The sequence below is a fragment of the Ceratotherium simum genome, chromosome 6, assembly GCF_057802395.1.
Source record: "Ceratotherium simum simum isolate JZ-2026a chromosome 6, ASM5780239v1, whole genome shotgun sequence".
NCBI classification, from domain to species: domain Eukaryota; kingdom Metazoa; phylum Chordata; class Mammalia; order Perissodactyla; family Rhinocerotidae; genus Ceratotherium; species Ceratotherium simum.
This window is the reverse complement of record NC_141905.1, coordinates 73,817,514-73,845,165: the sequence shown is the minus strand read 5'-3', so window position 1 is coordinate 73,845,165 and position 27,652 is coordinate 73,817,514. Positions and strand designations below refer to the sequence as shown.

General features: G+C 33.6%; 1 protein-coding gene across 4 annotated transcripts in view; it reads right to left on the bottom strand.

The window, feature by feature from the left end:
* The window catches only part of ATRNL1 (attractin like 1), a 773,536-nt gene that overhangs the window by 681,456 nt on the left and 64,428 nt on the right, over positions 1-27,652 (bottom strand). For all 4 annotated transcript variants that reach the window (XM_087432666.1, XM_087432665.1, XM_087432664.1 and 1 more), the window contains one exon: positions 25,453-25,708. In XM_087432666.1, coding sequence (XP_087288792.1) covers positions 25,453-25,708 — 256 coding nt within the window. The remainder of the gene's footprint in view (positions 1-25,452; positions 25,709-27,652) is intronic.

The window sequence follows — 27,652 nt, the reverse complement described above, 5'->3', positions numbered from 1 at the left end:
GAAAACAAAGCTGGTTATTTGAAAAGATCAATAAAATTGATTAACCTACTTATCTCTTGTCAGACTGACAAGAAAAAGAGAGGACACAAATAACTCATATCAGATATAAGAGAAGATATCAGAACAGATCTTAAAACATTAAAAATAATAAGGGAATATAATGAACAACTTTATGCCAATAAATGTAACATCTTAAATGATACAGACAAATTCTTAAAAAAACAAACTACCAAAGCTCATTCAAAAATAAATGGATAATTTGAATATCCCTACCATATATTAAAGAAAATAAATGCAATAGTCAAAATCTTTCCCACAAAGAAAGCTCCTGGACCAGAGAGTTTCGCTGGTGAAACTCTACCAAACATTTTAAAAAAGAAATAATACCAATTCTACACAAACTCTTACAGAAGATAGAATAGGATGCAACACTCCCCAAATCATTTTACCATTGCCCAGATGGCAAAACCAAACACAGACATTACAAGAAAAGAAAACTATAGTCCAATAGTTCCTTTGAGCATAAACATGAAAATCCTTAACATTTTAGCAAATCAATTCCACCAATATATGAAAAGGATAATACATTATGACCAAGTAGCGTTCATCTAAGAATGCTATAGTGGTTTAACATCTGAAAATCAATGTCATTCACCATGTTAAGAAATCAAAAAAAAAAAAAAAAGAACAAATGATCTTCTCAACAGATGCAGAAAAATTATCTGACAACATTTAACATCATTCATGAAAAAGACTCTCAGCAAACTAGGAATAAAAGTGAATACCCTCAACCTGATAAAAGGCATCTAAAAAACATAACCACTAACATAGTACTTAATTAAAAGACTGGAGCATTCCCTCCTAAAATAAGAAAAAAAGGCAGGAATGTCTGCTCTCAGTACTTCTACTCAGTGTTGTACCAGAGATCTACCAGTGCAATAACACAAAAAAAAAAAAAAATCAGTAAAAGTTACACAGATTGAAAAGGAAGAAGAACATTTATTAGCATGAGCATAGCACATGATCATCTATGTAGAAAATAAGAAGGAATTTACCAAAAAGCTACAAGGATTAATAAGTGTGTTTAGCAAAGTTGCAGGATACCAGTTCAATATTAAAAATCAATTGTTTGTCTATATATAGCAATCAATGATTATAAATTGAAATTTTAAAATGCCATTTCCCGGCAAATGTGATAACCACTATACTATGGAAATACAAAACGCCATTTACAATTATATAAAAAACATGAAACACTTAGGAATAAATTTAGCAAACTATGTGCAATACCAGTACACTGAAAACTATAAAACATTGCTGAAAAACTTAAAGACCTAAATAAAGGCTGAAATACACCACGTCCATGAGTTAGAAGACTCAATATTGTTAAGGACTCAACTTTCCTCTATATACATAATGCAACCCCAATTAAAATCCCTATAGGCTTTTTTTTTTAAAGAAATCGACAAGGTGATTCTAAATTTTATATGGCAATGTGAAGAACGTAGAATAGTCCAAAGATTTTTGAAAGTAGAAAAAATGATGGAGAACTTACACTGCCTGATTTATAAAGCTACAGTAATCAACAGAGTGTATGTAGTATTGGAGTAAGTATAATACACATCAATGGACCAGAATCGAGTCCAAAGATTGATTCCTTCATATATTGGTCAAGTGACTTTTCAACACATGTACTAAGGTTATTCAATGAGGAAAGGAAAATCTTTTCAAGAAATGTTGCTGGAACAAGTTGATATTTATTTGTTGTAAAAAAAAATCTCAGACCTTACTTTAAACCATTTATGAAAATTAACTCAAATGGATGACAGATTTGAGGAAAACAACCAAAACTCTAAACACCTACTAGAAAACATAAGAGAAAAACCTTTGTGACCTTGAGCTTGAAAAAGATGTCTTAGGTAGAAACAAAAACCACACACCATAAAAAATTGATAAGCTGTATTTCACCAAAACTAAAAACCTCTTTAACCTTTTAAAAGACACTGAAGAGATGAAAAAGTGTCCCACAACTGGGAGAAAATATTTGCAAAACATATGTCAAATAAAGAACTTATATCCAGAATACATAAATAACTCTTACAACTCCAAAAGAAGTCAATGATCCAATTTTTAAAATCAACAAAAAGTATGAACAGACATGTCACCAAAAATATACAAATGGCAAACACTGAAATAAAGAGATATTCAATATCATTAGCCATCAGGGAAATTCAAATAAAAAACATAATGAGATATCACTACCTTCCCAGGAGAATAGCCAAAATTAAAAAGACTAACAAGACCAAGTGTTGGTGAGGATGTGAAATAATTGGAATTCTCATACACTGCTGATGGGTTGCAAATAGTAGTACTGCTTTGGTAAATAGTATGGAAGTTTCTTATAAAGTTAAACCTATAATTAGCAAGCAAATAACCCAATAATCCCACTTTTCAGTACCTACACAAGAGAATAGAAAACATATGCCCACACAAAGACTTATATATGCAACTATGCATAACAGTTTTATTCAAAAGACCTAAAAACTAGACCCAAATGTCCACTAACTAGTAAATGCATAAACAAATTGTGTTTTATCCATACAACGGAATACCAGTCAAGAATAAAAAGAAGCAAACTACTGATACAGGCAAAAATTTAGATGATGAATCTCAAAATTATTATGCTAAGTGACAGAAGCCATACCAAGAGACCACATACTATATGATTCCTTGTATATGAAATTTGAAATGAGGTAAAAATATGACAAAACAGATCAGTGGTTCCCTAGGGCCAGAGGATCACGAGAGATTGCTTGCACAGGGGCACAAGTAAAGTTTTTGGGGTAATGGAAACGTTCTATATCTTGAGTGAGATGGTACTTACATAGCTGTATCCATTTGTTAAAAGCTCATCAAGTTGTACTCTTAAAATTGGTATTTTTATATACACACACACGCATGTGCTGGTGACAAGTAAATCTGCTTCTCTCAGGCTTCCTCAACCTAATATGTGGCATCTCCATTCTTCTAGTTGATAAAACATCTTTGAGATATCCTTGACTCCTTTCCCTCACATTTCACATGATCTGTCAGTGATTCCCATTGTCTCCACTTTCAAAACAAATCTAGAATCCAACTACTTCTCACCACTTCCCCTGCTAACACACTATTCCAAGACAATATCATTATTCACCTGAATGACTAATCACGGAAAATGCACAACACAGGAGAAACGATTTTTATTTAGTTAATTTAGTGATCTGTGATACAGACTCACAAAGACTACTAATAAAGCATCAACTATTTGTATCACTCCCTCCTATAGGGCCAAGGGGAATTTTAGGCCAAGTAAGACCCAGCCTGCATTCATGCTTCCCTTACTCTACCCCAACCCTCCAATCATAAAAACCAAGCGAATCTCCTTTTCCTGCTCTCTCAAGCCATTTTCAGACCTGCTTGGGAGCCTGCCCTGCTCTCCTCAGAAAGCCTCATTCTGCGAATAAGAAACTTTTCACACTCTCATACTCTCTTTGAGTGTGTGTGGCACCATCAGTCTCAACATCCAAACCAAATTTTGGGTAGAGTGGTCCATTCTGTGGGATGACCACAATGTATCAGAACACAATAGCCTTTATGACAAAAGCAGCAAAAGCATTACTAAAGATAAAGATCACTACATATGAATATTAAAAGATCAATATTCTAGAAGAGTAACAAAGCTTCAAAATATATAAAGCAAAAATTGATAGAATTATAAGGAAAAATTTACAAAATCAACATCATCATGGAAAATTTAATGTATCCTTTCCAATAACTGACAGAACAAGCAGTCAAAATATCAGTAAGAATCTAAACGATTTAAACAACACAAGCAATTAACTAAACTTAGTAAACAAATGTATTATGCCATTTTGGAAAAAAGGTCTGGCACTTTCTTAAAAAGTTAAAGATACATGTTCCTTCTGACCCAGCATTCTTAGGTATTTAGACAAGAGAAATAAAAACATGTCTACAAGTTTACTTGTACAAGAATATTCATAGAAGTTTTATTCATAACAATCCAAAATTGGAAATGGCCCAGGTATTCATCAACAGGAGAATGGATAAACAATCTGCAGTATATCCATACACTGTAGTAGTACTCAACAATAAAAAAGGAACAAATTACTAATACATACAACATGTGTGAATCTCAAAAACATCATGATGAGTGAAAGAAGCCTTATTTAAAAAAAAAAAAGGGTACATAATATATGATTCCATTTATATGAAATTCTAGAATAGGAAAAACTATTCAATGGTGAAAAAAAATCCAGAAGCAGGACAGGTATCAACTGGGAAGGGTCATAAGAGAACTTTCTCAGGTAATGGTAAATGTTCTATCTTGATTTGAGTTTAGGTTACAGATGTATGTTTTGTCAAAACTCATTGAATGGTACAATTAAAATTTGTGCATTTCATTGTATGTAACTTTTACCTTAAAAATGTGAGTATAGAACTCTAGTTAATAATAGGCATACCATTGTGTTCAGAGGTCAAGCGTACTGATGTTTGCAACTTTCTTTAAAATGCACAAAAAAACAGACAGATGGGTAGAGATATGGATACATATACTGGTATGTGAAAAAGCAAAAGGTTAATTATAGAATATAAGTAGTGGGTCTATGAGAATTCATTGCAAAATTCTTTCAACTTTTATGTATTTTTAAAAATTTTCATAATAATTTAGAGGGGGAAAGCCTATAGACTATGTTCTCTGACCATAATACAATAACCTAGATATCAATAACAAAAAGGAAATAACTAGAAAATTCCATGTTTGAAAATTTTAAACTACATTTCTAAATAATCCATGAGTCGAAGAAATTACTATGGAATTTTTTAAATATTTTGAACTAAATAACAATTAAAATACTACATACCAAATCATGTAGCATATAACTATAGCTATGTTTATATTGTTTACATTATAGCTTTAAATACAGATACTTAAAAAAATTAAATGAAGAAAACCTGAAAGATGATGAATTAAGCATCAACATAAAGAGGGGAAAAACCATAACAAATCAAAATAATCATCCGATCAAGACAAAAAGTAAGAAGTCCCAAGCAGCCAATATAAAAGGGGACATGGTTATAAAATATTCTAACTTCATTAAAAGCATATGATGAAAAACTTTAGGTCAATACATTTGAAAATTTAGATAAAATGGACTAATTCTGAAAAAAAAATCAAATTACCAAATCCGATGAGAAAAAGTAGCCTTATAACTATCAAATAAATTGCATCTGTAATTTTAAAACCTTGCCACAAAGAAAGCTCCAGACCCAGAGAGCTTCACCAACTTCTACCAAACATTTTTGGGAAAAGTAGTAAAAACTGAGAGTCTTCCAGACAACACAAAAAAGAACTATACTCATATAACAGGCAGCAAGGCTAACAAAGCAGAAACTGTTTCTCGAAAAGTTATAGAGATTATGGCTTTACTCCAAAACCCTAGAGGTCTGCATTATGATTCTCAAAAAAAAAAAAAAAAGAAGTTAATAATAATTATTTAATATCAGGAAGTATCCAGTCAGTGTTCAAATTTATAATTATCTTATAAGCTTCTTTTTTTTCAAAAGCATGTTGGAATCAGGATCTAAATGAGATCCACACATTGCAGTGGTCTGATAACGTCTATTAAGTCTCTTTTAATCCATACATTCTCCATCCCTTTTTTTATTGTCAATAGTTTGCTCTTCAACATTTTTTGTCAATTCCTAGGATGAAGGCAAGGAAGCTGTACTTATTAAATGATTATTGACCCAATAAAAGGAGGAGCTAACTAAATCTTTAGATACCAAAATTATGAATCAAAAACAATGATGGGCTGAAGCTATTTTAACAATAAATGTCACTGAGATTCCAACATTAAATAGACAAGTACAGGAGAAAGTGTACCTTGCTTCACAGCAGCTATATAAAAAACAAAAACTAATGAACTAAGTAAGAAGTTTTGCTGTCTAAAGACAACTAAGGTTAACTATAAGTCAACATAATATTAGTATAAAATATAAATTTAGGTTGCTTTAAAAATATTAATAAAATATGTCCAGAACAAGGGAGAGTAATGGTCTAACATTAGGTAACATGCCACACTCTGTTAAACTCTGTTTTTGAATGGGTCGTTACAAAGTATAGTTTGTCGAGAGAGGGTGATAAAGATGAGAAAGGGTTAAATAAGATAATGTGCATCTTATATTTACATAATCCCGATTTTGGCATTAACTAGCTGGGTATCATTGACCAGTTGTGTGAGACATCTATGCCTCATTTTCCTGATCTGTAAAGTGGAGTAAAAAGAGCACAAATATACATGTTTACCTGGAGGACCAAAGGAGTTAATATGTGTAAAGTGCTTATGACACCACCTAGCACAGATAAGTCCTGAGTAAAAGTGAGCTGCTGTTATTATTATTAGAAAATATTTTTTAATTCATTAACATCTGTGTTAATATAAGGCATTATCAAGAAGATGAATGGAAACCTTGTTAAGTGAAGACTGAAGGAACTAGGGATGCTTGTTTAAAGAATAGAACGTAGGTGGAAAACAAGATATCTCAAAACATCTGTAGGGCCACTATGTAGAAGAAGGATTAAATTGCACTTGTACAGTTCTATATAGTCATGAAAAACCAAGTACAAACTACAAGAAGTGCACATTTTTTCTAAATATAAATAAAAATTTTAAAATATATAAAAGAATAAAATGGCTGCCTTTTAAGGCACTGGTTCTCCATCAATGAAAGAATGTTAAGCAGGAAAGAAAGCAGAATTTTCTGAATCCTGAATGCACATCTACTGAAACTTTTAATATAACTATGCATATTTTCAAATATATGTATAACATTTATGCAGCTTATAAATATTTTTAAAAGCATACGGTGTAATAATTTCACTTACCAAAACTAAAGTCTTTTTACTGTGATATTTTCTGAAACATGAGTAAACATAAAAACGTTTACAATCTTAACAGCAGCCTTTGTCACACAGACCTAGCAATTTATTAAAATGATATTTTACTTATTACATTGAAATTGTTTCACTTTACCAAATTAGTCCTGAAAAGTTCTTCACAAATGAAACTCCACAGCAAATGCCAAGGCTAATTTAAGCACAAGAAAAGTTTGCATTTTATGATTGAATTATTTTTAAAGGGGAGATTTCATCCATTAAAAAATCCTAATTCTCACCACCTAATAATGTATCTGTTTTATAGTTGTATATTTTCAGACACCAGTTTGCTAAAAAGCAACATCAGATTTACACTTGAAATTCAGCACAGAATTTTGAAAAACAAGTGATGTTAAGAGCTGAAGAGAAGAGAAAGTCACATAGCACCACTACACTTATAGAGGAAAAAAATTACCTTCCTAAAAAAATCATATCTAATGGTTTTTAAGTCAAAAGGAAAAAAGTTAACATAAAATGACATTAATAATGGCTTCCCAACAACACTTGCCAAATTCTAAAGGCATGAAAAATACTAAAGCAAAACATTAATATTATACTAACCTTGAGACTCACATTGAGGTTCTTAGAAGGTTTATGAGGTATTGCTAACCTAAAGTAAATTTCCCTCAGGACTAACCCAGAAGAGCTTTATGGTCCAAGTTAGCAAAAACATCCACATAATTCCCCTCTGAGATTTACAGATTCCCTAAAAGCCGTAATTCTAAGTACAGCAGAAGGATAAACAGACGTTTCCTTTACTGCCAGAGCAAGTTCACAGGAATTCTTATAATCTTCAATTCAAATATATATCCTATGCAGTACAGCCAAATATTAAAAAACTGTACATCTACTTCCCCTAATCTATTTTTAGCAATTTATTTGGAAATAATTTCAAAGGTACAAACAAGTTGCAAGAATAGTCAAAGGATTCCCATACACCCATTACTCAGATTCACTAATTGTTAACACTTTGTCGTATTTCTTTTATCATTCGTTCTCTCTCTCTCTCTCATGTACACACAGACACAATAATTGTATACATCACTCCTATTACCCCTAATTATTTTGGTGCAGATTTTAAGTACAAGGACTTCCTTTTTACATAGCTATATTACAGTTATCAATGTCAAGAAATCTAATATTTATACAATGCTTTAATACACATATATATTTCAATTTATGAATTGAGCCAATAATATCCCTCATAGCATTTTTTTGTCCAGCATAGAATCCAATCTGGGATCACTTACCACATTCAGTTGTCATAGGCTTCTTTAATCTGGAACAATTTTTCAGCCTGTCTTTGTCTCTCATGACACTGTTTTTGAAGAATAAAGCTCTCTCCCCTTTAAATAAAATGTTCCTTATTTGAAGTTTGTATGATATTGCTTCATGATCAGATTCAGGTATGCATTCCCATTCAGAAAACTATAAGCCAGGGTTGGCAACCCATGTCCATGGACCAAATCTAGTTCGCCGCTCATTTTTGTCACTAAAGATCTATTGGTACACAGGCATATTCATTTATTTACATATTATCTATGGCTTGCTTTCAAACTTCATTGGCAGAATTGAACAGGTAAAACAGAGACTGCATGATCTACAAAGCCTAAAATATTTACTATGTAAACCTTTACAGAAAAATTTTGCAGGACCCTGCTATAAGTGATGTTTCTTTCAGTGATGTTTCATATCCAGAGGCATACAATGTCCAATTTCCCATGGTTTGTGATGTTAATTTTGATTTACACAAAGTACTGACAGATTTCTCCACTATAGTTACTATTTTTCCCCTGCACCCTATAAACAATCTGTGGGAAAGACACTTAAATAACATGCACATCTCATCAAAAATTTGTCCCCATCCTCACGAATTTAACACCCATTGTCAATTCTTTCTCAAACCAATTTTTACTATGATTATTGCAAAATGATGATTTTTCAACTCCAGTAATGCCAGTCAGCATTCTGTGTAAAAAAGAGGCTTCCCTTCTCATCTATTTGTGTCTGTCAGTCTGTTCGCCATCTGTGTAAGTTCATGGATTCCTATTTTTTCAATGTTTTATAATTTATTACTTTCCTAAATTATTTTGATGCTCAAATTGTCCCAGATTTTACCAGTGAGAGCCCCTTCAACCTGACTCCTATGCTTTTGTGACATGACCCATCATTTTCTTGAGCACTTCCTTATTTAATAAAACAAGACATACCAGGCCCATCTTTAGTATTCCTGCCACAGCCCTTGACCAGTCATTGATCCAAAGAGCTTTGCTTCCTTTTCATGGGAATGTTATTAGAAACTATACCTGGGAATATGAGTGATCAGTGTGCTCATTACTACTGGAGTGTCTTAGCTTCTAGGCCCTTTCAGAAGAATCTATGTCTATTACTGTCTGTCTATCTATCTACCTATGTATCTACCTACCTACCTAATCATAAGCTCACACTGATACTTCCAATTCCAACCCATCCAGGCAGGATTCTTCCTTGCCTTCCCTATTTCAAATTTGTACTTCCTGTCTTCCACATTGAGAACTTTAGTTCCCAACAACATCAACACATTTACTCATTATTTCAATCTAACAATACACCTAAAATAATTTCAGAATTGCTTCACCAAAACCTTCAGAAAACAAACCTAAAAGATTTGTTTGCAGTTCTTCCCCACATCCACACCCAGACTGAGGGCAAAGGGTCAAGTACTGTGTTAAAAAGTCACCTGGGTTAGTTCTTTTCTCCCCCTTTCAGCATGACTGTGTTATTCATTTGAAAGACGTTTGGGTTCATTTGTTTCAGTTTGCATTGTTCTAGGATTTTCTTTTCTTCCTTTCCTTGTTGATTTAATTTTTTATATATACACAATCAATATGTTTCTAAAAGCAATATGCTTCTAAAAGTTCAAACTTTTGCATTTAAAAAATGCAAACTCAGGGAAATACATTTTCATTTCCTATCCTTTCCACACCATTCTTCACCACCCCTTGTAAGTAACCAACATCACTGTCTTCTGGTTTATCCTTCCAGTGTTTATTTTTGCTCATATAAGCAGGCATACATATATTTTCTGATTTCCCTTACGTTCTTACACAAAGAGTAGTACATTATACATACTATTTTGCACTTTACTTGGTCACAATATATCTTGTAAATCACTCTATACGATTTCAGAGTTCTTCATTCTTTTCTACAAGTACATGACCACTAACATGATTGTACCAGAGTTTATCCACCACTCTCTTAGGTTTAGCATTGAAGTAGTTTCCAAGTAATGTCACATGAATAACCCTGTGCACACAAAAAAAACGTATTTTTGTGTTTCTGGAGATGTATCTGCAGGATAAATTCCTTGAAATGGAATTGATATGTATTTTTGTTAGATACTTAGGTGATTTTAAAATGTAGCCCAAATTCTTGTAAACTCCTACCATTGAGAGGTGGTGTCTATGAACTCTCCCTTTGAATCTGTGTAGGTTTGTGACTGCTTCAATCAAAAGTGTACAGATATGATGCTATGTGACTTCTAAGGCGAGGTCATAAAAGCTATGCAGCTTCTGCCTGGTTTTTTTGGAATGCTTGATCTTCTGAAGTTTCCTCTTGGGATACTCCCTTTTAAAACTCAGCTGGCACGCTGTTAGAAGTCCAAACTACATGCAAACCAGACATAAGTTATCCAAAAACAGTCCCAGCTGAGCTTAGCCTTTAGTCATCTCAATTGAGACACAATATACATAAATGAAAGCCTGCAGATGATTCCAGCACCCAGCCATTCAAGTCACCCCAGCTGTTCAGGTCTACCCAGATGAGGTCCCAGACACCACAGAGCAGAGACAAGCCACCCATGCTGTAGTCGGTCCAAATTTCTGAAACACAGAATCCATACCAGACCTCCTTATATAGTTGATTGTATTTCCTTTTATTCTATAGTATTGCCCTTCTGTACGTTTATGCCTCATTATCACACTGTCACACTATTCTAATTATGGAGACTGTGCAGTATGTTTTAATATGTGGCAGGACAAGTCCTCTTCATAGCTCTTCCTTTTCAATTTTTTCCTAGCTATTCTTGCAGGTTTATTTTTCCATATTAACTTATTATCAACTTGGTTCCATTTCTTTAAAAAAAAAAGCTGATGGTATTTTTATTGGAATTACATTAAATTTATAAATTAACTTAGAGAGAAATCACATTTTAGTGATATTCACATGTTCTAACCAAGAACAAGGGATGTCTTTCATTTGTTGAAGACTGCGACCTTCAGGAATGGTTCGTAGTTTTCTTTACATAAATTTGAACAGTTCTTGTTAGATTTATACCTAAGTGATTTAACTTTATTGTGTTTTTCTCTTCCTTTATGTCTTCTAACTGCCAATTATTGTATATATGAAGGGTACTGATTTTTGCATATTAATTTTATAACCTGTTACCTGGTTGAATTCTTTTATTGTTTCAGTTAGTCCTATTATTGATTGTGTAACATTTTCCAGGAATTCTACTATATCATCTGCAAATACTTTAATTTCTCCTTATCCAATTCTTATTCTTCTAATTGTTTCCTCTAATACCTTCGAAAGATTAAACAGTAGTAGAGATAGTGGGCATCCTTGTTTTGATCTTAACCTTGATAGAAACGCGTTTCCCCACGTAAGATGGTGGCTTTGGGATTGAAATATATATATTTATTGTGTTCAAACAGTGGCCATCCATTCCTATTTCCTCAAGAGTTTTTACTAGGAATGGGCTTTTTTAGCATCAATGGAGATAATTATATGATTTTTTTCCCTAGACCTACTAGTGAATTTTATAATATTTCTTAATATTGAACCATCCTTGGATTCCTAATTATATATCCCACTTGATCATGATATATTCTTTTCTTAATGCATGTTGGGGTCTGTTCATTTTATTTAGCGTTTTTGTGATGACATTTAAGAGGAAGTATTTTAATTCATTTTTAATCATAGACGTCTGTAATTTTCTATTTCTGTGCTAACTGCATCAGGTTTAAGTGGCAATGTTATACCTGCTTTCTAAAACAAATTTGTAAGTTTTTCTTTCTTTTTTATTCTCTACAACAATTTACAAGCATTGGGACTATGTTGTTACTAGTGGTTTTCTAAACTTACCCTGTAATGTCATTTAGGCCTGGTGCTTTTTCTATTTTTTCCTATGGAAATTACTCTCTATAAACTTTCTATCTCTACTGGGTTCAATTTTGGGCAACTGTTATTTTCTAAGAAACTATCTATTTCTTCTAAATTTTCAAATTTATTTGCATAGATGTATACAGTATAATCATGTTTTTTTAAATTTTCTATAAATATTATTTCTCTCTTATTTATTTTGTATATTTGTCATTCTTCCCTTGTTTCTTAAGTGAGCTAGTAGTTTATCTATTATTTTTTTAAAAAAACAGAATTGTAATCTATTAAATCAAGCTATTATTTTTCTGTTCTTACATCATTAATTTCAGCTTTTATTTTTATTATTTCCTTCCTGGCACCTTTTTTATTTGTTTAGTTTGTTCTTTTTCTTGCTTTTTGAGTTGGGAATGTGGTTCATTTATTTTCATTCATATTAATATAATTTTTTAATGCTATAAATATTCCTCTGATAACTGCTTTAAATGTATCTCATAGGTTCTTATATGCATTGTTTATACTGTCATTATTTTTCAGCAGTTTTGTAATTTGTTTGCATTTCCCCTTTCACCCAATAGAAAGGTTTGATTTAATATTCAGGTATTTAATTTTAATATTTCCACTTTTTGGAAACTACTGATGTTTTCTTTACACCCTAATATATGATCAACTCACTTTTTCTGAATTTTCCATGTGCACTTGAGAAGATAACATTGTCTATAATCAGGCTATGTTGTTTGTTATATATTCTTAACATCAACTTTATTGGTTATGTTGTTTAGATTTTTTTAAATCTTTTATTTTTTATCTTGTCATGTACTGAGAGTAATTCTTGAACTGTTTTGTACTGACAGTGATGCTATCTATTTCTCTTTGTATCACTTGTAGTTTCTGTTTTATATAGGTGGTTGCTGGATTATTTGGTGCATAGATATTCCTCTATTATATATATCTTTATGGTGAACTGTGGTTTTTAATATTATAAGGTGTTCTTGTCTCACATAATGTTTTGGTGGCCTGAATTCTACTTTCTCTGGTATAAAGATCACAACCCGAGTCTCATTGTATCCATTTTCCTAGGAAATTTTTCTTCATCACTTCATTTTTAGCCTTTCTGAATCAGTGTGTTTCAGATGTCTTCTATGTGCAGCATAGAGTTGGGTTTCACTTTATGCACCAATTTGAAAATATTTTCTTTCAACAGGCAAGTTAACTGCATTCACACTTACTGATAATATTATGTTGGGTCTCAACTCTGTCATATTGTGTTATAATTACTATATGTATTATGATGTTTTTTCCTGATTTTTTTTTTTCTATCTAATATTTTCTTTCTTTTGGCATTCAGGAAAGTTTATATTTTTGTTCTAGTGCTTTCTTTTGTGTTTATACCTCTCATAGTGCCCTTAGTTCCTTTCATTCCTACTTACAACTTTTATTATCTGGTCTGTCAATTTTAAACCTCAGTATACTAGGAACAATAGCAATCAACATTTACTATCTGGGTTCAATGACTCCTTTTAGTTGTTTTATGTTATCAGTCATGTTATAAATAATTTACAGAAGAATAAAGGAATAGTGAAAACCTACTTTTTATGAATTTTAATAAGAATTTAAATATAGCAAATCTCTCTGTATCAAATAAATGTTGGGGCACAAACACACTAAAAAATAAAAATATATTGCTCATTCATTAATTCTTGAATTTGAAAAAAGCATTTAGGATATCATCTTCTGAAGATTCACAGTCTGAGATTTAACTTAAATGATCAATTCCACTATCATCATTAGAGTTTAGAATGCTGCTGTCTCTTTGCATTCATCTTCTAATTTGTCTAATCATCGTGAAAGATCTTCCTCTCTTGATTTCTTATCTTTACCATTATAGGCAAAAAATGAAAAATTCTAAATTCTCAACTGTGTTCAATAAAAGTTAAAAGCAGCCTACAACAATGGTGCCTCCAGTCATCTTTTATGCCGTCTTTAAATGTAATAAAATACTTTGGGCACTGCAATAAGAAAACTGAAAGATGACAATATATTTCACCATGGCATCATCCTTCTAAGCAAGTTGTTTTCTTGTTAATTTAATTTTTTAGGATAGTTGGGAATAATTGATGAGCAAAGAATTAATTCCTGGGATTAAATAGTAAAATGTTTCAAAACATAGGAAAAATAAGAACACTAAGATCCCACAGTGTTTATCTTAGATTTATAAAAGGGTCCAATAGATCCAACTGGTAATTAAAGATAGACTATTTTATTCCATATTTTTTAAATAAGTAAATGTTCTCTCTGTTCTTTGGAAGACTTCTAAGAAACAATGAAATTTATGAAATAACAGTCTTCATAGATAGTTGGGCCTGCTCAAAAAAGAGACTAAAAGAACTAAAATTGAGTCCAATAGACCCTTATGGTACACCAAGAGTTAAATGACATCCTTTGATTCTTACCTATTACCTATGCAACAGTCAATGTTTATTTTCTGCTTTTCCCTTTCTTTCTGCCTTCTCCTCCCATTTTTAGTTGCATTCTTTCTATTTGGACAGAACACATTAACATTTGCATACTAGTCGTCTACCAACATCCCTACCCTTGTTTTAGTCTTGGCTCTCAAATTAAATACATGAAATGTTCTCCATCAGTCTTTTACCTGAAGTGTTCCCACTCATCTCTTCTTTAGATGAAGCTTATTGTCTAGGAGAGAGGTTGGCAAATTGCAGCTCACAGGCCAAATCCAGCCCACCAACTATTTTTATAAATCACGCTTTATTGGAACACAGCCAAACTCATTCATTTATGAATTTTATACGGTTGCTTGTGTACAGTTTCAATGGCAGAAGTGAGTAATGACAACAGAGGCTGTGTGTCTACAAAGCCTAAATCACTTACTATCTAGACATTTACAAAAAAAGTCTGCACATTTCTACTCCAGTAGATTTCTTAGGTAAGGGCATATATAGAGAGAGTTACCTGAGTTTTGCCATGTTCAACTGTTTGTTCTATAGCCTTGACACTTGAAGGACAGTTTGGCAAGATATAAAACCCTTAGCCTATACTTTCTTTCCTTAAGTTTCTTGAAAAATTTGCCCTATTTGCTTTGGTTGCTTTGATTTGTATGTTGCTTTCGAGAAATCTGATACTAATCTAATCTCTTGCCCTTGTAAGATATTTCATCTTTCTGCCTGAAGAGCCTGAAGATTATTTTCTTTCTCTTTTAAAATATAATATTTCTATCAAGATGTCTCAAAATTGTTGCTGTGGGTGAATTTTATCAGGTACCCAACGCAAAAGTTCATAAACAGAAGAATGGATAAGCAAATTGTAGTAGAGTCGTACAATGAAATACAGTAATGCAAAGGGGTTAACTGCATAATACATAACAACATGGATAAACCTTGGTAATATAACGGTGAAGGAAATAAAAGAAAGCCTCAGAAAACTGCATAAAATGTTATTTCCTTTTTATAAAATTTAAAAGCAAGTAAAACAACATGCCATATAAGCATAAATGTATACGTGATAAAACTACTTTTAAAAACAAATACATAATGAGAAATTCTGGATTTCAGAATAGTGGAGGGACAGAAAACTTTTTTGAAATCCAATGATTTTTTTTTTTAATGACCATGATTATAAAGAGAAAACTTAGGGGCTAGCCCAGTGGCGTAGCGGTTAAGTGCGCGCACTCTGCTTTTGCAGCCCGGGGTTTCTCAGGTTCAGATCCCGGGCGCGCACCGACACACCGCTTGTCAAGCCATGCTGTGGCGACGTCCCATATAAAGCAGTGGAAGATGAGCACGTATGTTAGCCCAGGGCCAATCGTCCTCAGCAAAAAAGAGGAGGATTGGCATCAGATATTAGCTCAGGGCTGATCTCCCTCACAAAAAAAAAAGAGAGAGAGAGAAAACTTAAAGGAATACAACAAATGGTTATGTTTCTTAAAACAAATATCCTCTCATCAGATACACTTTTGGGGGTAGCTTTGCCAGTAAGACAGGATTGCCTCTATGTTGATGACACCCAAATAAAGTTGAGTTAGAGTAAATATAATTACAAAGAGAAAACTCAAAAGAATATTCAACAAATGGTTATGTTTTTTAATAAACGGAAAGTAATACATAGGCAAATAAGAGTCCTGCTTATAAAAAACTTGAATAGCTGATACTCTTGAAAAATGCTAAGCAAATATATCAATCTTTAACATTAAAAGAAAATAAAATGCTACAGATGACCACATAGTATTAAAATTAAAAATAGTTCAAGAATAACAGTATTAGAAATGGACTGAAAGATCTAGCTCCATTCTATTTCAAAAGGATTATATTTCTGCTGACATTTTCCTCCATTAATAAAGTATGAAGTCCTCTCACAAAATATCTCTTTCTCCCAACCTCCAGGATCCTAATACCTAAGTACATGTGAAAGACCATTTACGTAAAAAGTTATATTTGAATCTCTAAAGAACCAATAGTAGCTGCAATCAGCCAGGGTCCTGAGAAGAAACAGATGATACGCTCAAAATGAGTAACTGTAAAGAGTCTAATAAAAAGACTATTTACAAAAGTATGGCCCAGGCAATGTCCTGGGACTATCACAGCAAGAAGCCTTTACTAACCTATGGCCTGAAAAAAGCAAGAGGGAGTGGTTTCAGAACTTACAGAGTGGCTGTTTGGAGAACACCTGACAAGTCAGCCTTCAGTAGGGCAACCCAACTAACCCAAGACCCAGCAAGGAGTGAGTTAGAGGAATAAAACATCTCAACCTCACTCATCTCTGCCTTTTGATCTACTGTTGGTGCCTCCTACTGGCTAATCCCAACTGAAAGCTGGCAGGCATGGGAGCAGGATGAAAATGGTGAAGGGTGGATCTGGAGAGACAAATGGAGAATATCAAACATCGTACCTTATGAGTCACCACTAGAAAGAGAATACTATGTACAGTATACAATTTAAATAATTTGGCTAATATACTTTAAACAATATTCAGGAAATATATAGATTTACTTTTAAGGAATATTGCTGAAAACCCTGTTCATTCATCCACAAATATTTATCAAGCATTTAATACATGGCACTTTACTAGAAAGTACACACACAAAGAGGAATGCAGCAGGATTCCTGCTCTAAAATTAACTTCTTAGAAAATTAAATATAAAAAGAATACCTATAAAAAGGAGTATATGTATCATATTCATTTATAAAAAAAGAGATAGAGGAATTTAGAGGAAAATTAAACCAGTTCCAGAAAATGAAAAAGGTAGTAAATATAGTTGCGGAATAACAAGTCTTTCATTACTATAAAATGACAAAAGCCACCTCCACTTTGTTACTTAAACAAAAGTTTACGGAGCCTTTACGGCAAACTGACTTCTTTTTTTGTGTGTGTGAGGAAGATCAGCCCTGAGCTAACATCCATGTCAATCTTCCTCTTTTTGCTGAGGAAGACTGGCCCTGAGCTAACATCCGTGCCTATCTTCCTCCACTTTATGTGGGACACCACCACAGCATGGCCTGACAAGCAGTGCGTCGGTGCAGGCCCGGGATCCGAACTCGGGCCACCACAGCAGAGTGCGCGCACTTAAGCGCTACGCCACAGGGCCGGCCCCCAAACTGACTTCATTACGCATTTTCCTGATTTTTCCAATAATTTTGTGCAGGAAGCTTGTTGGTTACTGTCACTCCTAAGCACTTGATAACCATACATCACTTTTAGAAGTTGTAATCTAGGGTGCCCTCATGAAAAACTTCCCTGCCACATCTATTTGTGTGTGCTCCACATAGCTATGTTTTTAAGTATTCTGTTGTTATACATCTATACACATTTTCATATAAATCAACCCACACTGAATGAAACATATCTTCAGCTAAAGAATGGACTGATTTTGGAGGCATAGCCCACAGAACTCATCAACTAACTAGAAGTTTAATAATTAAAGAAGGAAATTTCAGATTATGTGTTGATTTAAAGTCTGGGTAATTAAGCTCCATCACCACTGTGGCAGTTAGCTTTATTAATGAACCCTTTTATGGCTGTCTTCTCATGCCCACATTACTTCTCAACTTCCCTAATAGTGTTACCTGCACTTTCCCAAATAAAATCCTTTCGCTCCAATCCTTGTTTCATGGTCCGTTTCTATGAAAACCCAAGTTTAAAAAGATCCTATATTTCCTGCCAGCTGCCGCTAAGTTCTTTGCTCCTCTTTACAAGCAAATTTCCTTGAGAGAGTTGACTCTGCCCATCATCTCCAATTCCACTCCTCTCACTCCCTCTTAAATCCAATCCAGTTAAGCTTTTACTCCACCACTACATAAAACCTGTTCTTGTAAAATCACCAATAACCTGCACAATACCAAATTCAGCGGTCAACCCTTAGTTTTCCTTGACCCAACAGCAGAGCAGCATTTGGCACAGTTGATTACTCTTCTGTTTAGTAATCTTTCTTCACTTGGCCTCTAGTTCCCAGCATTCCTACTTGCTTATTTTCTTCTTCTCCCCTACCTCTTAACTGGAACATCCTAGGGCTCAATCCTTTTCTTCTTTCTATTTACACCCATTTCCTTAGCGAACTGATCCAGTCTCATGACTTTAAATGTCATCTATATCCCAAGAACTCTCAAATTTACATCTCCAGCCCAGATACCTCTCTAGAACTCCAGACCCATATATCCAACTGTCTACTAGACATTTTCACTTTAATGTTTAATGGATATCTCACATATAACATGTCCAAACTGACTTCCTGACCTTCAAACTACCTGTACCTCAAATCAGCTTCAGAATCTTCTACATGTCAGTTGATGGCAACTTTATCTTTCCAGTTGCTCAGGCCAAAAATCTTGAAATCATCCTTGACTCCTCTCTTTTATCTCAGAATCTACATCCAAACCCTCAGCAAACACTATTGGTTCTACTTTTAAAACATAAAACAAATAGACTGATTTTCATCATCTCCCATACTAGCACCCTGGTCTAAGCCACCATCAATGCCTAGATTACTGTAACAACTTTCTAACTGGCCTCCTTGCTTCTGTTCTTTCCTCCCCAGAGTTTATTTTCAACACAGCAGCCAAAATCATTCATTTAAAATTATGTCATTGCTCTGTTCAAAATCTTGCAATGTCTCTCCAGTTTCACTCCAAGTAAAAAATAAAGGCTATGCAAAAACCCAATGATCTTGCTCCTTATTACTTCTCTAACCTCATCTGCTAATTTTTACTCGCCCATACTCTTCTCCAGACTCCTTCCTGTTCCTTGAACATTCTCTGCATGTTCTTGCCTTTACACTAGCTGTTCCTACTTCAGTGTTCTTGCAGGGAACATTCTTTCCCCCAGAGATCCAAATAGCAAACGCCTTCACTTCCTTCAATTCTTCACTCAAAATTCATCTTCTCATTGAGGCTTATATAACCTGGCCTTCCTATTTTGTAACCACCTCCAACCCTCAGTATTCTCAATCTCCTTACCTTGCTCTACTTTTATAAAACTTACTATCTTCTAACACATCATACAGTATGCATACCTATTATGTTTATTCTTTATTGTCTGTATCATCCTGCTAGAAGTAAGTTCTGCAAAGGTAAGGAAAAATACCCAACGCATCATTTGCAAATATGCATTATTGCATATGTCTGGAACCAAGTGGAACCAAAAATGTACTTCTATAAGTTACAGAGTCAACCTAATGTTTGGAGGTACTCCTTAGCTCAACAGATACTCTAAAACTCATAAAAGAGCAATGACAATACCAACAGACTTTTAACTATAGTCTCAACAGTTTAAAAATATTTTCTAGTATCTTAGATTTTTTTTAATGTTAATCTGTAATGCTCAAACTGAGAGAATTAAAGATAAGTTAATCAGATGGTTCCTTTGTTCTAAGTCATATTATTACAAAAATCTCAAAGAAGATTCACAGTACTAAGCACAGAACCAGAAATACTTCACAATTATTTGCATTATTATTAAAAGTTGAATGAGTAGTCATTTTGGAGTATGATAACTGGGAGTTTTTTGTCTCTTTTTAAAATTTCTACATAATGGTGAGATCAATATCCTTAGAGTATATTTCTTTTTTTTTTTTTTAAAGATTTTATTTATTTATTTATTTTCCCCCCAAAGCCCCAGTAGATAGTTGAATGTCATAGCTGCACATCCTTCTAGTTGCTGTATGTGGGACGCAGCCTCAGCATGGCCGGAGAAGCAGTGTGTCGGTGCGCGCCCGGGATCCGAACCCAGGCCGCCAGCAGCGGAGTGCGCGCACTTAACCGCTAAGCCACGGGGCCGGCCCCTTAGAGTATATTTCAAAGTAAATTTTTATCTAGTAAAATACCCTGTTTTCATGAATTACTATGCTATAATTTCAGCTTTCTTTTCAGTTACACACCACAATACTGGTTAAAGAGAGAATTCCTTCTTTAATTAAAAAAAAATTTTTTTTTTTTTTTAGTTTTCTAGACGCTTTAAACATGTAAGGATTCTCAAAGTAAATCCAACCTACATTTGGGTAGTTGATGCCATTAAAATCAAGCCAGGAAAAAGGCACCTACACTGATGTCACAGTAGAGTAATTCTCACTAAGAACAGAAAAAAAAATTTTTTTTAACTCTTTCTGTGGTGATAAGCATTCACTTATAACTAAGATGATAAATTATCCCACTACTTATGTTCAAAGCAACCCTATTTAATATAGTATCATTTCCTAAAGTATCACTTTGTCTATGGTATATAGAACTTAATTATTCTGATAACATCTTTAAACTATATTTACCCATTGTTTTATATTCTTTTCTTTGTAAGTACTTTTCAAAGTGAAAGTACTTACAGATTATTTTTTGACACCACATACAATAAGCAGCAAATTCAAAATGCATTAGGAGTAAATTAGTAATAAGTTAATTTTATTAAGATATAATTTTACAGAAAAATTGATGAGTTTTATTTTATACTTAATTCACAGAATTTTAAAACTAATCACAATTCATCTGTTATTCTCATAAAATTTATAAATCATGTATTCTTCTTGTTTCCATCTTATACTACATTCATAAGTATACCTGACAAGTAATACAATTAATAAGACAAAAATCAAACCAAAAATACCCTGTTGATAAATTTATTTATAAATAGCACTTTGGTTATAGAATAAGCCAAAAGAAACTCTATAGAAATAGTTTAAAATTTACCAAAACTACAATTGACATTCTGTAATTAAATCATTCCAAATGAAAACCCAAATCTACTGGCCAAGGAATTTATCAGTTAACAATCTATGTAACATTAACCATTCATAGAAGATTAGAATAAATCTGTTGTGCCTTTCTAGCCATCCCTGGAAAGCATAACCACCAACCATGTCTCATGGCTGAACGAGACTATCCTTCAATAAAGGGAAGTACAAAAAGAGTAAAATACACTCTGTGAAATGTAAACTATATTCAGTGAGGAGGTGGGGTAGGGAAAGCATGTACCAATCAGGTGTCCTACAGATTTGGTTTTAATGGCCAATACTGAAGGTATGCCCATGTAGTTATTGGATCAGAGAGATTCTACAGAAAGTCAGGATCCCTGAAGGGCTATACCCTCAACAAAAAGGTGAGTTTTTTTTAACCTGCTCTGTAAAGGCAGAAGAAAATGTCTATTTCAGCCTTGGTTCTATGAGGAGGGAAAAAAACAGTTTCCTCTTGGAACTTCCAGTCACAGACAAACACCATGCCACTTTGGGGCATGAATTCATGCTACATACAAGGTCCAAAAAAAACCACATGCCAAAATTTTAATATAATTTGGACCAGGGTTGCAAGGCCCCCAGAAGCACACACACTCTCTCTCTAGAGCAAGGGTAGGCAGACTAAGACCCAAATCTAGAGCAAAGCTGTGCACAGTTGTTTATGTCTTGTGTGGTCGTTTTCATGCTACAACAGCAAAGGTGATGAGTTGTGAGAATGACCATACGGCCCACAAAGCCTAAAATATTTACTATCTGGCCCTTTATGGAAAAGACTGTGCACCCCTAGTATAAAATACTGATAATAATGTCAAATGTGTTTCAAACAAAACAAGATGAATTAAAGCAGTGGAAAACAGCAGCCTGTAAATTGGAGGTTGATCAAAGAGTATGAGTACTGGTTAACTTTAGACTTAACTAAGTACTCATTTTAAAACTTCAAAACTCAAAACCTATGGTTCAAGTACAAGCGCGGTGATAGTTTAATTCTGAACCTTCCCATTCTCCTCAGGGAAGACATAGGAAAACATGGGGGAAAAGTAAAAGAAAATTAAATTTCCAGAGAAACTAGGAATGAAAAAAACCCACAAACTCCAAATCAGGTGAGAATATACAGAAAGCAAGTGAAACTAAGAGAGCCAGATACAGAAAGCCAAAGAACGCAGACAGGAGGACGAGAAACAAGGAGTATGGGAGAAGCCTAATGGTGGCAGATTTCAATAATTACCACACTCATTCCCACAAAAAAAATGGGCCTCACTCTCCCTAAACACAAGAGGAGCTATAATTAAAAACAAAAAGAAAGAGACGACAGAGCAACTTTAAAAAATATAAAACGTGTACAGAAAATGTACAAGAACCAGATGGGATCACAAAGCAAAATCCAATGTTCTCTTGTGTACAAGACATACATTTAAAATGTGGGGGCTGGCCCGTGGCTTAGCGGTTAAGTGCGCGCACTCCGCTACTGGCGGCCCGGGGTTCAGATCCCGGGCGCGCACCGACGCACCGCTTCTCCGCCCATGCTGAGGCCGCATCCCACATACAGCCACTAGAAGGACGTGCAACTATGATATACAACTATCTACTGGGCCTTTGGGGAAAAAAAAAAAAAAAGGAGGAGGAGTGGCAATAGATGTTAGCTCAGAGCCGGTCTTCCTCGGCAAAAAGAGGAGGATTAGCATAGATGTTAGCTCAGGGCTGATCTTCCTCAAAAAATAAATAAATAAATAAAAAATAAAGTGATTCTGAAAGGTTAACAATAAAGAGATGGACAAAATTATACCAGGAAAATATTGACCCCCACCCCTCCAAAAAAACCAAGAGCCATAATATTAATATCAGACAGGATAGAAATCAGGTCAAAAAACATTAAAGCAGCAAAGCACATTATAGCACCAAAAGATATGCAAAAAAGATATAACAGTTATAAATATCCATAATAGCAACTTCCATAAAGCACAAATTCCAGAATACACAAAATAAACTAACATTTTTAGACTTTAATTAACATTCATAGTATGATAGATCAAGTACAAAAAAACAGTAAGAAATAAAAGAACTAAACAGTATAATCAATAAAGTAGATTTGATAAATATATATCAAACACCATATCTTGATATTCTAGGATTTGTCTCCTTTTCAAGTCCCTATAGAATATTTATGAAAATTGTGCTACAAAGAAAATCTCAATTAATTACAGAAAGTAGAAATAATACCTACAACATCCTCTGAATACTATAATAAAAACAAAAATTAGTAACAAAATCAAAAAACAAAACAACCTTTCTATACAGAATATTTGTAACTCTGGCTTAAACAACTCTTGGGCCCCTCTGAAAAATCAGAATGACTCAGCCACACCTGCTTCAACACCGTCATGAGCTTGTTATGACAATAATGTATGTAAGCAGGCTTATTCAATGTAGCATTGCTTATCAACCATTGCACTCCAAAATGCTCCCATCAGCACAAGCTCTTGTTAGATTACTTCTATTTTCTCAGTAAAATAAGAAGTAAGGTCATCAGCTGAGAGTAAGGATGTAGAAGGAAGTGTTGGAAGTTTGAAGAGAGAGGAAAATGTATGAAATAGTCACCTCGGACAGTTGGAAGAAAGATTGGGATTATGAACTTAAAGATGGATAAGGTTAGAAGTATGGACAAGAGAGAGTAAAAGATAATGAAAAACTGAAAGGAGGCTCAATGGACTAAAGGCTGAAGGTTGAAGAATTGTCAGAGTGTGGGTACTAGAAGGAGTAACTGGAAAGATCAGTGGCACTTGAAGAGTAAGATACTTAAAGTGGAAATTAGGGATTCATTGCAGCTGCACAAGGTCAAGAATATGACAAGGGAAGAGAATGACTCAAGAAGGACGGAAAACAAGATCTCTGGAAGAGAGATCCAAAAATCAGAGGCCAGGTATTCGAAGAAGTATTTAAGTGGATACTGAAACCATAAAAGTATTTGGCTAACATATGTGGGACACAGTGACAGTGAGCCATAAGCTATATTCTTCAAGGAATAAAACACAGTGATCTGAGGAGCAATAGAAGAGCATAAGAATGAGAAGTAATAAGTGGTTTGGTGTGATGACATAAGATTCAGAGTTGAGTGATTTAAAGGAGGAAGGAAGGAAAAGAGAGTAGAAATGGCAATAAATAAGGAGGATCCATATCCCACTTTCAGCCCAGATATACTGGGATATGGAAAAGAAAACAGATCACTTGAAAGGACTGCAGGGGAAACAGTGAGTATTCAGAAGGGGAGTCTTCCTCTGAGCACACACGCACTTGGTTGTTGCTGCTAATGGTGATCTGCAAGTGAGTTTTCTCAGTAAGACTGCACAAGGACTCTAAACAGTTGTATATAGTTGCCTATACACAAAAGAACCAAAAACTTGAGTTCCTAATATGGCCAGAGCCAGAAATGGAGTATGTTTTTGAATCTAAATAGCAACCACAGCTTATATATATTTGTAGACAAATTTTAAAAAAACAAAAACTTACAACTGTTTGCAAATGTCATAAAGACTTCAAAAAAAAATTAAGTACCAGAAAACTAAGAAGAGTATTTAAGACTACAGTACAGAAAGGCATATGTAGATTGCCCCAGTCACCTTCACACACCAGATAATAATCTCTTATAGAAGCCAACAGACTATCCTTAGCAAGCTTACTTTAAAAGAGTAATACATACATAGAGATGTTGCAATAAGATAGGAACAGAACCCTGAAAAATGAAAAATCCTGCAATCATGGATTGCATAGTAAAGAGATGGGGTTAGTTTTAGCCCTTGGTTCATAAGTAAATCCCAAAGAAACAGCACCATCTAATGGAATTTCTCATATTTAAACATATTCTCAATTCTTGGAAAAATGTGACTAGTATGTAACATTTCTCCACATTTGGCTAAGAAGATAAATATTAAAGGACAAAATGTAACACAAAAAATATTAATTCTTGGCTGACAATTTTGATTTCAAATAATTCCACATTTTGACTAAATTCATATGAAGATTTTATTAAAGATAAAAATATGCTCAACCAATAAAGAAAAGAGTATATAGTTACATTTTCAAAGTAACTCACAGATATGGTATTCCTGAATGCTGCTTGTATAACCATATATTGCAGAATATCCAAATATTACGATCATGACAACATCTCTACTGTCCAACTCCATAATATGCGCTGAATGTCCCTCCACAGCATACTGCTGACCGTGTCCAAGGACAGTGGGAGTTTTTGTACTCCATGACTGACTATGTATGTGAAAAACCCATAATTCATCTGTGACATTGCCATCATTTGTTTCAATTCTGCCTCCATACATAAAGATGTTTTCCTGTAAATTAAAAACATATTAACAAACAAAATAGTTATTTCTTAGTAACATATATTAATTAAAAATAAGGCTAACTTTAAACATTAAATTTTAGTAATTGCTCACAACGTGGATAGGACATAGTTCTTACTTGTAAAAAGTCAAATAAGAATACATGAGTAATGATAGTTAATGTTTTTACTTATAAGAAGAGGGAAAAAAATCCATGCTTTCAAAAAGTTACTTTAAGATATTTTATTTAAAACAGCTATATAGTCAATTAACCATATTTTTGATTATCCTAGTTGTTGAGTCCCCAGTTATTATATTTAAATTTCACCAACTAAGTGTATTGCTTTGTGCTATTCTCAGCACTCATTATTTTCATCAAGAACTGTTCACCAAAAAGGTAGACAACATTTGTGTATTATGTGGAGTACATTCTTATTACCATTTCTCATGGCTATGGGCAGATACTTTATAGCACTTATAAATTATACAAACCATTTCAATCACATATGACTGAAATGAACAGTACATAACTGATATAAATTACTACTATTTCAACAACCCATGAGCAGAAAGGAATTTCTTCAACCTAATAAAGAACATCTAAGAAAAACACACAGCTAATATTATACTTAATGGTGAAAGACTAGATGTTTTCCCACTAAGGTCAGGAACAAGACAAAGACGCCTGCCTTTGCCTCTTATATTCAACATTGTTCTCCAGGTTTGAGCCAGAGAAAATAGGCAAAAACTGAATAAAGGCATCCAGATTGGAAAAGAAGTAGAATATTTCTATTGGTAGATGATATGAACCTGTATATAGACAATCCTAAGAAACCCAAAAAAAAAACAATTAGAGCTAATAAATGAGTTCAGCAACACTGCAGAATACAAGATCACTGTACAAAAAGTCAATTATATTTCTATATATTTGCAATGAACAATCCAAAAATGAGACTAACTAAACAATTCCACTTACAAAAACATCAAAAAAAATAAAATACTTAAGGATAAATTTAACAAAAGAAATTCCAAACATATATTCTGAATACAAAACACTGTTGAAAGACATTTTAAAAGTTCTAAGTGAATGGAAAGACATTCCACGTTCACGGGTCAGAAGACTTAATATTGTTAAGATGGCAATTCTCTCCAAATTGATCTACAGATTCAAAGCAATCTCTATCAGAATCCCAGATGGCTTCTTTGTAGAAACTGACAAGTTGATTCCAAAATCCACATGGAATTGCAAGGGACCCAGAATATCCAAACAATTTTGAAAAAGAAGTATAAAAGTGGAAGACACACTTCTCGATTTCAAAATTTACTACAAAGCAAAAGTAATCAGGACTGCACTACTGGCATAAAGATAGACATATAAATCAGTAGAACAAAGAGTTCAGAAATAAGTGCATACATCTATGGCCAACTGATATTTGACAAGAACACCAAGACCATTCTATGGGGAAAGAATAGTCTCTTCAAAAAATGATACTGAGTTAACTGTATAGTCACATGCAAAAGAATGAATTTGAATCCTTACTGCACACCATATACAAAACTTAACTCAAAATGGATCAAAGATCTAAATGTAAAAACCAAAACTATACAACTCTTAAAAGAACACATGGGGTAAATCTTCATTACTGTGGATTTTCAATGGATTCTTAGATATAACACCAAAATCACAAGCCACAAAAGAAAAAAAGATAAATTGGATTTCATCAAAATTAAAAAATTTGCGCTTCAAAAGACACCATCAAGAAAGTGAAAGCTCACAGAATGGGAGAAAATTATTCACAAGTCATATATCCGATAAGAGATTTGTATCTAGAATATAAAAAGAACCCTTACATCTCAATAAAACAAGAAAAATAACCCACTTTAAAAATGGGCAAAGGACTTAAATAGACATTTCTCCAAAGAAAATACAAATAGCCAGTAACCACATGAAAA